Consider the following 12,390-nt stretch of genomic DNA (forward strand, 5'->3'; position numbering starts at 1 on the left):
AGGTTAATAATTGCAGAAGAGGCCATTTGAAACAGCAGTTAAATGCTTCAGACATCCCCCAGACTGCTCAAACAAAATGCCAGAGGATATTCTTGATATGTTTGTTTCTTCTCCATTGATAATTCAGAGCTGTTCACCAGAATGACCCCTGGTAATTGAACTAGTGGATTAGATAAGAGTACACTTAGCAGAAGTATCCTTGATTCCCCTTGATCTGCAATACCGAAGAGCCACACCGTAGAAGGGGATCCAGCTGATACAGCCCAGACACTCTTTTCAGTCCCAAAGCCAATACCTGGTGTAGGGCATCATCATGAGTGGTCTAGCATTTGAACATTAGTATCATTAGATAATGTTCATAGGCAGTATGACTTCCTTTTGTAAGGAGTCTTATTTGCAGTCCTTCAAAACTTTCACATGGGGCTGAGAACACATGAAGCCCAAACTACTCTCTAAATACCTGTAGCTTGCTGAAACCAAAATTTTTAGCTCAGAGAAGGAAGGCTACAAGTATAGTTATTCATGTATGAATCGGTGATAATAAAGCACACGGACTGTATTAAAAACAGAGTCCAGGTGCACTCAGGTAAATACTTTAATAGGCTAGAGAGAATTCACAAAAACTCAACATGTGTAATTTATGGGACTTTATATGCTGTTCTGTAGAAATACATCAACTCATCACCAACTTTGCCCATGATAAACATAAACTTAGCTTCAACTACTTGGCTGAATAAAGTGCTCAGCTTTTCAGGTAGGTTTTTGCAGAACAATTCTAAGGTATTCCACTATGATTCAGTCCCCAGAATTAGTTAATTTATAGACAGTTCAGATGTCTGCATACTTTTCAAATATAGGTAGACATATTGACTGCAAGTATGGGCATGTGAGAGACACTTTCCTCACTATTTACAGCAACTCCAGTCTCTTAAGATGTTTGGTGGTTATCCTAACTGGATCTACAACAAGATTCAAAAAAGTGTATTTAAATAAACTATTTATTTAATAAACATGGTTATTTTATAGAAATATATCAAGATGATCACAAATCTTGGTAAAGTCTGGCTTAATCAAGTCAGAGCCCTGTTATGCAGGGGGTATTTTACCAAAACCCAATTTTGGGTAGTAATACACAGCTGAGAGTAACAGCTTTCATTTGAACAGGTTCATGCCCTTTACTGTTAAGGGCCGGGGGGGGAGGGGGACACCAAAAAAACAATCAATTTAAGAATCAAAGCATGACAAAAAGCAGATGCTTTTTTTGAACAAACATCCCATGATTTCCTATGTCAGAAAGGGAGGGAAATATCTAAAAATGACTGATCGCCTACTTCAAAAGGCAGTAAAATTGCTGAGTTGCAGAAGTAGACCTTATAATCTGAACAGATGAAGAAAGTGTGCTATTTCTTCTTCTATAACTTGACACAATAAATCAAGAAGTGTAAAGGGACTCATGGCAAAGATTTTTTTTTTTTTTTGTAGCTTAAGAGAGTTAAAAAACAACACAAATGTGAAGTTATCATCTCATGACTACTACTGCTAAAAATCTGTCATTTGAAGAAGAAAAAAAAAAAAAAGGCAGAGGATTAAATTACCTGAAAGTCATCATAAGGGAACAGTAGCATCTCACGTAAAGCATCATTCAAAATCTGTGTTTTCCTCTGAACGATGACATTTTCATAGTCTATTGGTTCTATGAGCTTTGGTTTTGCCTAGGGGGGGAAAAAAAAAAAAGGAAAACAAATTCAGGTATATTGAGGAAAAATTACAATTGTTGACTCATTTTAAGAAGTTACTCTTTAAAAAGTTGGCAGAATGAGATTTCATCTACATCGAAAACTTACAGTATTCAAAATGCCGACTTTACGTCACACTATACCATATGTATAAGTGCAACTGATAATTAGAGACAAGCCTCAGAAGGAAGAACTATTTCACAAAACACACTAAGTCAGAGCTTATCAGAATAATCACGTATGTATTTTCACTGCAAAAAAATTATAAAGAAATTACTAGTCTCTTATATTGGTAGTTACCTTTGCTTGATACTGTCCAGAAAGCTCTGATCTGGGTTTAGCAGGGATTATAACAACCTTAATTCAAAGCAAAGATTGAACTTTGTTTTAACTCAATAGTAACCTGCAATAGGGGGTAGGCTAATTGACATTCCTCCTTCTCTATAGTTTTTTCAAAATTCCCATAAGCCATTTACTTCCTCTTAATTGCATGAGTAGCTTTCATCAGTTACTACGCATTGATTCAACATTTAAACCCTATACCGCTGTCAAGGCATTACAGCTGGCTGTGCACAATCAGGCAGAGAAAAACCTTCACCCTGCCAAGGATTCTGTTAAGTGGTCAGATGGCAAAGCAGGTTTAGAGAAAGCTCTCAATGAGGCAGCACTGCCTCGAAGTGTGCAAACTAATGCAAAGCTGGAGTTACCATCTAGCTTGCACTTTCTGTGACTAAAATTGTGTATCACAGTATCATAAAAAAAAAAAAAAAAAGGTAATTTTACGTTACAAGTGGCAATTACAAGAGACTTTCCAATTGATACTTTAAGATCAGTGGTACTAATTTCAGAGTAAGGTATACTAAACATAAGAATAGCAGCAAGGCTAGCTTATGCCATCATTATAGCTGATCGGATGAGATAAGATTTTTATATATATATATTTGCATAACTTATGTTAATAACCTTTCAAATTCCAGCTGCACTGCACAGAAGAAATATCTTTATGTCTAGCAGAGCTCAAAGGGTTGTAGTGAACAGGGCTACATCTGGCTGGCAACCAGTCACCAGCGGTGCTCCTCAGGGTTCAATTCTGAGGCCAGTCCTGTTCAATACCTTTATCAACTGTCTGGATGCAGGAGTTGAATGCACCATTAGCAAGCTGGCTGATGATACCAAACTGGGAGGCGCTGTTGACTCTCTTGAGGGACAGGAGGCCTTGCAGAGGGATCTAGATAGATTGGAGCATTGGGCTATGACTAATGGGATGAGATTTAACAAGTCCAAATGCTGGATTCTGCACCTAGGGTGGAGTAATGCCAGGCACAAGTATAAATTGGGAGTGAAGCGGCTGGAGAGCAGCCCTGCAGAAAGGGACCTGGGGGTGCTGGTCGACAGCAGGCTCAATGTGCGTCAGCAGTCTGCCCTGGCAGCCAAGAGGGCAAACCCCGTCCTGGGGTACATCAAACACAGCATAACCAGCTGGTCAAATGGGGTGATTATCCTGCTGCATTCAGTGTTGGTGCGGCCTCACCTGGAGCACTGTGTGCAGTCCTGGGCCACAAAATTTAAGAAGGATGTGAAGGTCCTTGAATGCATCCAGAGGAAGGCAACAAAGCTGGTGAAGGGGCTGGAAGGCATGTCCTATGAGGAGTGGCTGAGGACCTCATAGGCTTGTCTAGTTTGGAGAAAAGGAGGCTCAGGGGCCACCTCATGGCTCTCTACAGCTTCCTGAGGAGGGGACGTGGAGAGGGAGGTGCTGATCTCTTCTCCCTGGGATCCAGTGACAGGACACGTGGGAATGGTTCAAAGCTGCGTCAGGGGAGGTTCAGACTGGACATTAGGAAGCATTTCTTTACCGAGAGGGTGGTCAAACACTGGAACAGGCTTCCTAGAGAGGTGGTCGATGCCCCAGGCCTGTCAGTGTTTAAGAGGCATTTGGACAATGTCCTCAATAACATGCTTTAACTTTTGGTCAGCCCTGAATTGGTCAGGCAGTTGGACTAGATGATCATTGTAGGTCCCTTCCAGCTGAAATAGTCCAGTCTATTCTATATTCTATTCTAATCATTAGCATATCAATAATATTCCTGAGAAACCATACAGGTGTCTTTTCTTCATCTAAAAGCAAATCAAATAAATTTGTTTTTCAAGGAATTGGGAAAACTTTAGTCAGATAAGGTTACCAAAGTTTTCAGGCTTATTTCACAAGCTACTCAAAAGTTACTTGGGATTCCCTCATATCTACCATATGGTTGTTTTACTGTTAAGAAAAATGCAAGAACATAACACAGCATACCAGCTGAAAAGGGCAAAAAAACAAAATCTGGAAAATAAATCTACCAAAACATGATGAACAAAATGTAGCTTTGTCAACAAAAATAGCTACCATTTACAATCATACTGAAAGGATTTACTAAAAGTTCATAAGCTGTCTAACAACATGCTCAGCACGGGCCAATACCTGCTGAGCTTGCCATCTTTCTCCTCAGAGGAGATGGAGAACAGCAGTTCCGTTCACTGCATATTGTACCCCAACGCGTTTTGAGAGCTTAGCACCTGAACCACAGCTGCTGCTACATCTTCCCCTCTCATTCATAAACATGGTTTATCACAAAGCCAAGAACTAACACCAGTGTCCATGAGAAAAGGCTTAAGCTTATGTTCATGCACACATCTGTAGCTGAAGTGGTTGGACCATTTTGACTTAGCTCAGGAAAGTATAAGAGAAGCATGTAAACACAGCATAAGAAAAGGTTACCTTTTCTCTAATGTACTAATTACACAAAATATTTTGGCTGCAAGAAAACTTTCTGTTAAGTTTGTCTTTGAATATTCAGGCTGCTGCAATGAATCCCAAACTACTGAAATGGTGTGCTCCAAGCTCCCTTAGTACTCAGGCGGCCAGATGCACCTTCTTCGCCCAACTATTTGACACATTTCCTAGATGCAGGCCCTATCAAATTCCCCCTTCACAAAATTTCAGGTTGAACAGCCCCACTGTGCCAGATTGTCATAACAAGTTCTGAATCCAAAGAAATTCCAGTAACTTCACCTACCCTCTCCAACTCTTCACCAAGGCAATAACTGTCCAGTATATATTTGCTTCCTTAAGCACATGAGACAGGGATAACACAGAGCATGAAGAGCCCCTCAGACTTTATTGCTCTTTAAATGAAATAGTACAAGACAATGCTTATTCAGAAAGCAAGACACTCTTTGCTCATCTTTCTTCCACTTTCAATGTAAATAACAGGTCTCTACCTACCTACCCAGGCAAGCAAGATGCTCACCTGTCAATCACTGAGCTTGGGCTCTTGTGCAGTATACTCTTATGTTAAAACAAGGTTTAGAGACTACTACGGTACCATGGCCAAGTCAGTCCATTTGGTCAAGTTGGCCTTTACCATTCCTTCTGAAGAGTTTGTCATGAGAAATGATATGCAATCTGCTGCAGTGACAGGTTGACTTGAGTGTGGTGCAGAATGACTGACCTTTAGGAAAAGCAAAAATAAATACTCCAGATTAAACTGGGTCTAAGAAATGAGTAAGGGAGAAAGACCATTTGAGTTGTATATACAGTCAGTCTCTTCTGTTAGCGAAAGACTTGGCTTAAATTAATCGAAAGGAGGGCTGATACTAGAAGGACCCTCTCTCTCTCTCATGGCACGTTCCTGAGCCTTCTCACACTAGTACCAGCAACTGAACAGTCATATTTTGAGACAGATTAGGAGTGATCTGGCTTCACAGGGTTCCTCCCAAACAGCAAGATTTCAGACAGACTGGCTCTCTGAAATGCTGATCAGATGGCTGCATGACCACTTGTGCCAACAGATGGGAGCTGATGGGACCCTTTCAGAGGCAGGAGATTGAGATTACTAAACAGAATATGAAACTGTCCTCATTAAAAGCTGCTGTAAAAGCACTTTTGAATTCTGTTACTCAGCTTCAGTGCAGCTCACAATTTTTAAAATGTCCTTATAAAAAATGAATCCAGGCCACATATTTTAATATACTTAAAATGCAATTTGGGAAGCCTTTTAAAGGAAAGAAGAAACATATACATGGTCAATACACTCAGAAGGTTCACATATCAGGACATCTACTGTCTGAACTAGCAAGTGGATAGATCACAGCACCAATTCCACCAACTGGTAGCAAGAGAAAGCTGTCACCTCAAATGGGTAATGGATTTTTATGTGGTGCTGCACATGATCAGCATTTTCATCCTTTTCTCCCTGGTGCTGAAGAGCTATGGCCATCCTCCTGTTAATTCTCCTGGGAAGGAAACATGTGAAGACTGGAAGAAAGCTAGCTCTGGCTCCTCTCATTTTACCAGCAAAAACAGAGACAAAGGGTTACTTTTAAAAACAGCATACCTAAAATTATTTCGTGGGCCTGTGTGCACACACACACACACAAAAATCACTTCTTTAGCACAGCTAATTCAAAAGCCAAAGATGCATATACTCCAGCCTCAGAAAGCATCCAATTAATTGCAAATGCATGTCTCTACCCTTTGTTCACAAAACAGGTCCACCACAACCACAAAACTGACAGAAAAGAATCTTAAAAGCAAATGAGCTTTGCTCACATTTTGCTTACATGCTGTAAACCCAAGATTAAAAAAGAATTCTCCCTCATTAGAAGCTTTTAAAGAATCTAAAGCTCTGTGGAGCTGAGGCCTTGAATATACCCCTCTCCTCTAACTCAATGGAACACAGAGGTAGTCAGTGGTACCAGAAAACCACACCATCTTCCTATTTAATCAGTAAAGTACCTGATTTGCAGAAATGTCAATTATGTAAAAATTCATGAAGAACTTGCTTCCCCAGGTTTCTCCAAAGTGTTACTCATTTCTTTCTTAGTCATTTGTCAGATTGAAAAGGAAGCGGATGTTTTATCAGTTTAAACCAGATATGAAAAAAGAAAACAATAAACAGCACACTGACGTTGGCATTTAGCCAAACCTACAACACCACAAGGAAGCAGATTCTCTCTCAAGCTCTTCTTCAGAAAAAAAGATTTTCCTGTCTATTACTTCATGTAATATAAAAGAGAAGACGCTGGGTAAGCACAGTATTGTTGAATAAGATTTATGGACCAGCTGACACAGATAAGACTCAGCCCAGTCAAAACAGCAAAATCAAGTTTACAGGCACTAAAAGTCAGTCTTTCAAACAAGGCTTAGCTTTTCCTCTTAATCTGAAAAAAGCAACATTTTTATTTCCGTAATCTATGAAAATGCTAAAAGCATAGGGCTTCATGGGGTGCAGCACTCGAGCTAGCCAATGCTGTATTTGTAGGAAGATAAAACAGCGAAGTATCTGCCATGCCACTTTGGGTTTTGCCACTGTATTATAAGTATGGAATCTTACCAGAAATAAGAAGCATTTCAAAACAGCAGTCATGACACCCGCATGGTAACCATTTTAATCTGCCAGAATACGGTTTATATAATTGGACAAGCAGTGTCAAAAGCCATGAGATAAAATGAATTTTAAGTTAGGAGTTCAATGATTGCCTATATTATATATTACAGAGAAAATACAGTACATTTTTTCTTGTATGTTTAAATTGAGACAAATGTTATCTTCCTCTTGTCTTCTCACAAAACAAAGGATGGTCAGGTTAAGCACGCTGGGTATTGTTAGCCTCATGCTACAAAACATCTTTTACCTTATAAAAACATATTTACCTTTTAAAAACATATATGAAGGGTCTAGAGAACAAGTCTTATGAGGAACAGCTGAGGGAACTGGGGTTGTTTAGTCTGGAGAAGAGGAGGCTGAGGGGAGACCTTATTGCTCTCTACAACTACCTGAAAGGAGGCTGTAGCCAGGCGGGGGTCGGTCTCTTCTCCCTAGTAACAAGCGATAGGACGAGAGGAAACGGCCTCAAGCTGCGCCAGGGGAGGTTTAGATTGGATATTAGGAAAAACTTCTTCACTGAAAGGGTGGTCAGGCACTGGAACAGGCTGCCCAGGGAACTGGTTGAGTCCCCATCCCTGGAGGTATTTAAAAGACGGGTAGACGTGGTGCTCGAGGACATGGTTTAGTGGTGGACTTGGCAGTGATAGGTTAACAGTTGGACTCGATGATCTTAAGGGTCTTTTCCAACCTTAACGATTCTATGATTCTATATTTAGCACATACGCCTGCAAATTAACAAGTCCCCATAAAGAGTAGAACGGAGCTACAAGCACTAGCAGGCAGCAAGGCATATGAATTGATGAATATATGGTGTTACATATTTCTCAACATTGGCCTGAGGCAAGCCGCTTTGGACAAATAAGTAGACTATTTAATACTAAACGTGAGTAACAGCTCCCTGTATCTTATTGTCCCACAACCACAACAAAGTCAATAAATTGCCCAGGTTGTGTGACTTTTTAATCAACTTAAAAATCTATTAAAAAAATTATATGTATCTTAGAGCTTATTCTTAAATATTACATTACTCATTATCTCCTTTCTTAGGGGTGGTTAACTTTGTGATGTAAACTTTGAGGCAGTGGGAGGGGATAAGCTGCTATAGGTTCATGTAAAAAACTACCACTATGCATATATTTAAGCAGCAATATGCTTTCATTGACAAATTCAAAACTTTTAAGTCTCTAGGACTTGAAAGAATGAAATGCATTAAGTCACCTGTTCTCATGCTTACATAAACAGACCGTAAGTGCTTACCAGGGCTACAGAGTGAGCCATGCAAAGAGCAGTTAGTTATACAGGCTTTTTTGCACAGTGTTTCTTTAAAAAACAATAATTAACTTTTCTTTTCTTTTCTTTTTTCCCCCCCTCAGTTTAACCTGAAAGCCTGAAACCTCTTGTTCTGTTGTTCACCCAAGTCTTCAGGGGGCTGAAGAGAATGGGGGTTTCCAAAACTCAGTGAACACAGCCTAAATTATAAAGCATTGTGCTTTTATTTATAAGAAGTATTTCATTGATGGTCAAGGTCCATTTAAACACAAGAACACTTTTCAGAGCTCAAACATTCTGATAAGACCTTCTGTATCGCCAGTATTTACCTCAGGTTGTTAATATGGATGCAGGTCCAGTTGTTTCATTTCTGGCCTCCTCTGTGACCTGCTTTACCTTCAGACGCAAAGTAAGCATGCTGTGTCCTATAAAGATCTTCTATCAGCACAGAAACTTCTAAGACTAGAATCAGACTTGGGCAATGCTCTGCTGGACAGAGGAGCTCAGGTGTCTTACGTTTTACACTGCCAGTGTGTTTCGAAGCAGAAAGATGGCCTCCAGAAGTTCCAGCTTCCCAGCAGCAGCATCTGATTTGATAAGCACTTGCTACTTCTAACTATCAAAATGCAACTGGACCGCATGTGTACTAATTTGGTAACTTCTACAACAGCTAGCACAACAGCAGTTCATCCCAAGTAAGGCTTTGAGGCACCACCTGGGAAATCTAAATGCTTTTTCCATAGGCTCTTCTTGCTTGTTAACCTCAAAGGCAAAGTTACGACACAATCTAATTCAAACCATGGGAAAACAACAGAGCACACGTACTAACATACTAACCGGCACTGAAAACAGCAGACGACTCCTTTTGTGAAACTGCCCACCTATCCAGGAAAAGTTAATTCAGGCACAGCGCTCAATCAAATAACAGTGTTTCAATATCACATGGGATGCTTACAGTTATAAATACTCACTTCCCTCCATACGCTAGCAGACTCTGTGAACTACATTTAAAAGAATTAAATTAATATCACAAAAACTTGTTGCTTCCTTGAAGTCCTGACAGCTGATTCTGTCTCATCTTTATAAAGAATACTCAAAAACCTCGAGTGCTAGGTAAATCACATCGTAATTACCCATACAAAAGGAATACATCCACACCTGAAAGAATGTTATAGGCAATAGTCGAGAAGTATTACTAGATTAAGGCAGAAGCCTCCTGTTCCAAATGCTTTTGAGGATTGCTATCAATTGCTAACAATTCTAAGGTTTCTAATCCAGAAAACAAAAAGTTGTACTGTTTACATTTCATTACACCAACTAGCAACATTATCAGCCTTACTTATTACCTTACTGCACCCTATACCAGTGAGAAACTACCTACTTTCACTGTGGCAGTAAAAATCTACTGCAACATCACAACCCAGTGAAATAAAAATGGACCCAAATGTCAGTGTCAAATGAAACATAGCACCCTACTTTTTGCTTTGTGCCTAGCGGTACACTTAGTGCAAAGTGTCCTTGCACCATTTCATCTAGTTTTCCTCCATAAACTAGACAAAAGCAGAAGCAAAAAGGGATATTATACCATCTATAATTATATGCCATATATATGCTTGCCTATATATGTAAGAGATTAAGACCAAAATAGCAACTGAAATGACAACGAAGACATTTTTTATGCAACCTTTGTGGAACCTAAATGTTCTTCCCTTGAAATAGTGACCTTTGTTTTGAACGCACCCACTTCATCTGAAAATGAAAAAAGGGAGGGCAAACACTGGAGGTATATTAATCCATGAACATTAACTTAAGTAGTACCTGGAAAATTATAAGGATGTACTTCATAAATGGTTATAAGTAAATACAGTAATGTTTTATACTTTTTTTTTTTTAAAGTAAGTATATACGCTTGCTGATTAACTGCAGTACTCTAAGTATCTGCAGAAACACTAATATCCTCTCTGAGTATTCATGGGGGAATAAAAACAGTTCTAAATAAAGTTAAACATTCCAAAGGCAGGAAAGCACACACAAGATTAGCTCATATTGTACTGATGAAAATCTGGACCAGAAATCAGAACACACCCATACAAAAAAAAAAAAAAAAAAGTTTTACTAACAACTGCTCTGAATAGAATGAAACTAAAGAAAACAGTGTAAAGGAAAAGAAAATTTGTCTTACTAACACACATGTAAGCTTTCAGTTATATACAGTAACAATTCCCATAAAGTTACAGATGTGTATTACTAAATATATATAGCCAAAATGTTTTAGTTCAATTCTTAAATGTGTAGCATGAAGCTCAAACAAGGCGGGGGGGGGGGGGGGGGGGAAGAGACAATAATTTGAGGATCACAGCTCCCACTAACTTCAACCACAGCCAGACAAATAAAGAGGAGACCATCATCCTTTAATTCAGCAATTAAACATGTTACTAAGTAAAATTGGAATTCTAGTAAGAACTATCAAAGTACTTCTTTCTACCAATATATAAGTTATTAGTTTAACAATCCTCCTCTGTTATTTGAAAAGGTTTATTGTCCTAGCTGGAGAGAGTTGGTGGATTCATTACAGCTTGCTTATTATGTTTTCTTGCTGTACTATTAAAATTCCAACAGAACTAAGTGTGTAGCGATACAAAAAAAAAAAAAAAAAGTTCTTATTTGATTACTTCCCCCACATACAGAAATATTCCCTTTCCTCTCACTTTAAAACTTTAAATTCTTAAATAACGTGCATTGAAGACACTGAAAAACAGATCCTTTAACAGAAGTACACCTGAATTATTTAGACAGTTCATAGAACATTTAAGTAAAATTTAACCGTTACACACACAGTCCTTGGAGAGTTCAAATATATTTTAATTGAAAGATACACTGGACAGTTAACAAATAGAGGTACTAGAATGTATTTTAAAGTGTAAGTAGTTTTCCTGCTAGGCTCCAGGAGCTGTACAACTATGCTAAAGAGAGCAGACACTGAAAAGCAGCTAGTATGAAAACCAAATTCCAAAGTCACACTCAGACAGAACCAAAGATTTGGTAAACCAGAACAGCAAAAATTAATTAAAAAGGCAGAAGAATCAAACCTAAGTCTTAAACACACCTTCTTCACATGTGAGAATGCTGGAACTTCTCATTAGCATCAGATTAAGCAGTTTTTCCCTAGCAGACAGAACTAGAATTATTAAAAGGGAAGAGATAGCTTGTTTAAAGAATTCTTACCAGCACTACCACAGGACTCTCCACTTCTACTTCACAAGGACCTGCATCCTTGCACTGCTGCGGAGACTCTATAATAAGCTCTTTCTTAGGATTTCTGTTTGTTCTTGCCTGCATTCTTTGGTTGAAAATACAAGCAGCAGCAAAACCGTATGCTTTTTGGCATCAAAGTAATCAACATGCCAGTGATCCAGTGAAAACAATAGCTTTTTCCCCAGCACAAGCAGCAGAAAGTACAAACTAGTCTAACTTCTCAGCTGCAGTTTGCTAAATCTGTCATGGTGGGAACGCATGACAGACAAAGGCCAGCCCCTAAGCATGTTGTATTCCTCTGGGGGGGGGGGAAAAAAAAAAAAAAAAAAAAAAAAAAAAAGGTGGATCCATTTTAATGCCTTAAGATTATGAGTCAAACACAAAAGAGAATGTGCGTTTCTAAAATGATCATGTAAAACAGTCCAAGTCTTTTACAGCACTTAAAAAAAAAAAAAATCAAGGCTTCAATATTTTAAAATATTTTTATTGTAAAAATTAGCCACTTATTGACAACTGGGCCTCTTTAGAAGCATAAACCCCTAAGTGTTACCAAAAAAAACCACATTACTATCACTTACTCGGGTACTATCAACAACCAGCTGCTAAACAAGTACATTCTCCAGGACCAATGCCCCAAACAGATACGTTGCTCTTTTTTGGGGGTAGGGTGGGGATGCTCTTTTAATCTTAGTGGTAAATCC

General features: G+C 38.9%; 1 protein-coding gene across 3 annotated transcripts in view; it reads right to left on the reverse strand.

Moving 5' to 3' along the window:
* DOCK9 (dedicator of cytokinesis 9) overlaps positions 1 to 11,773 on the reverse strand; it is a gene marked incomplete at its 5' end in the record, with an annotated part of 104,611 nt that extends 92,838 nt beyond the window's left edge. For 2 of the 3 annotated variants that reach the window (XM_082304818.1, XM_082304819.1), the window contains 2 exons: positions 1,596 to 1,712; positions 11,660 to 11,772. In XM_082304818.1, the coding sequence (XP_082160944.1) occupies positions 1,596 to 1,625 (30 nt within the window). Of the gene's footprint in view, positions 1 to 1,595; positions 1,713 to 11,659 lie in introns of all 3 variants that reach the window. The other variant, XM_082304817.1, reaches the window with a different exon arrangement.
* Between the last annotated feature and the right edge of the window lie 617 nt (positions 11,774 to 12,390).

Source organism: Platalea leucorodia (genome assembly GCF_965183815.1).
Source record: "Platalea leucorodia genome assembly, chromosome: 2".
Classification (NCBI taxonomy): Eukaryota; Metazoa; Chordata; class Aves; order Pelecaniformes; family Threskiornithidae; genus Platalea; species Platalea leucorodia.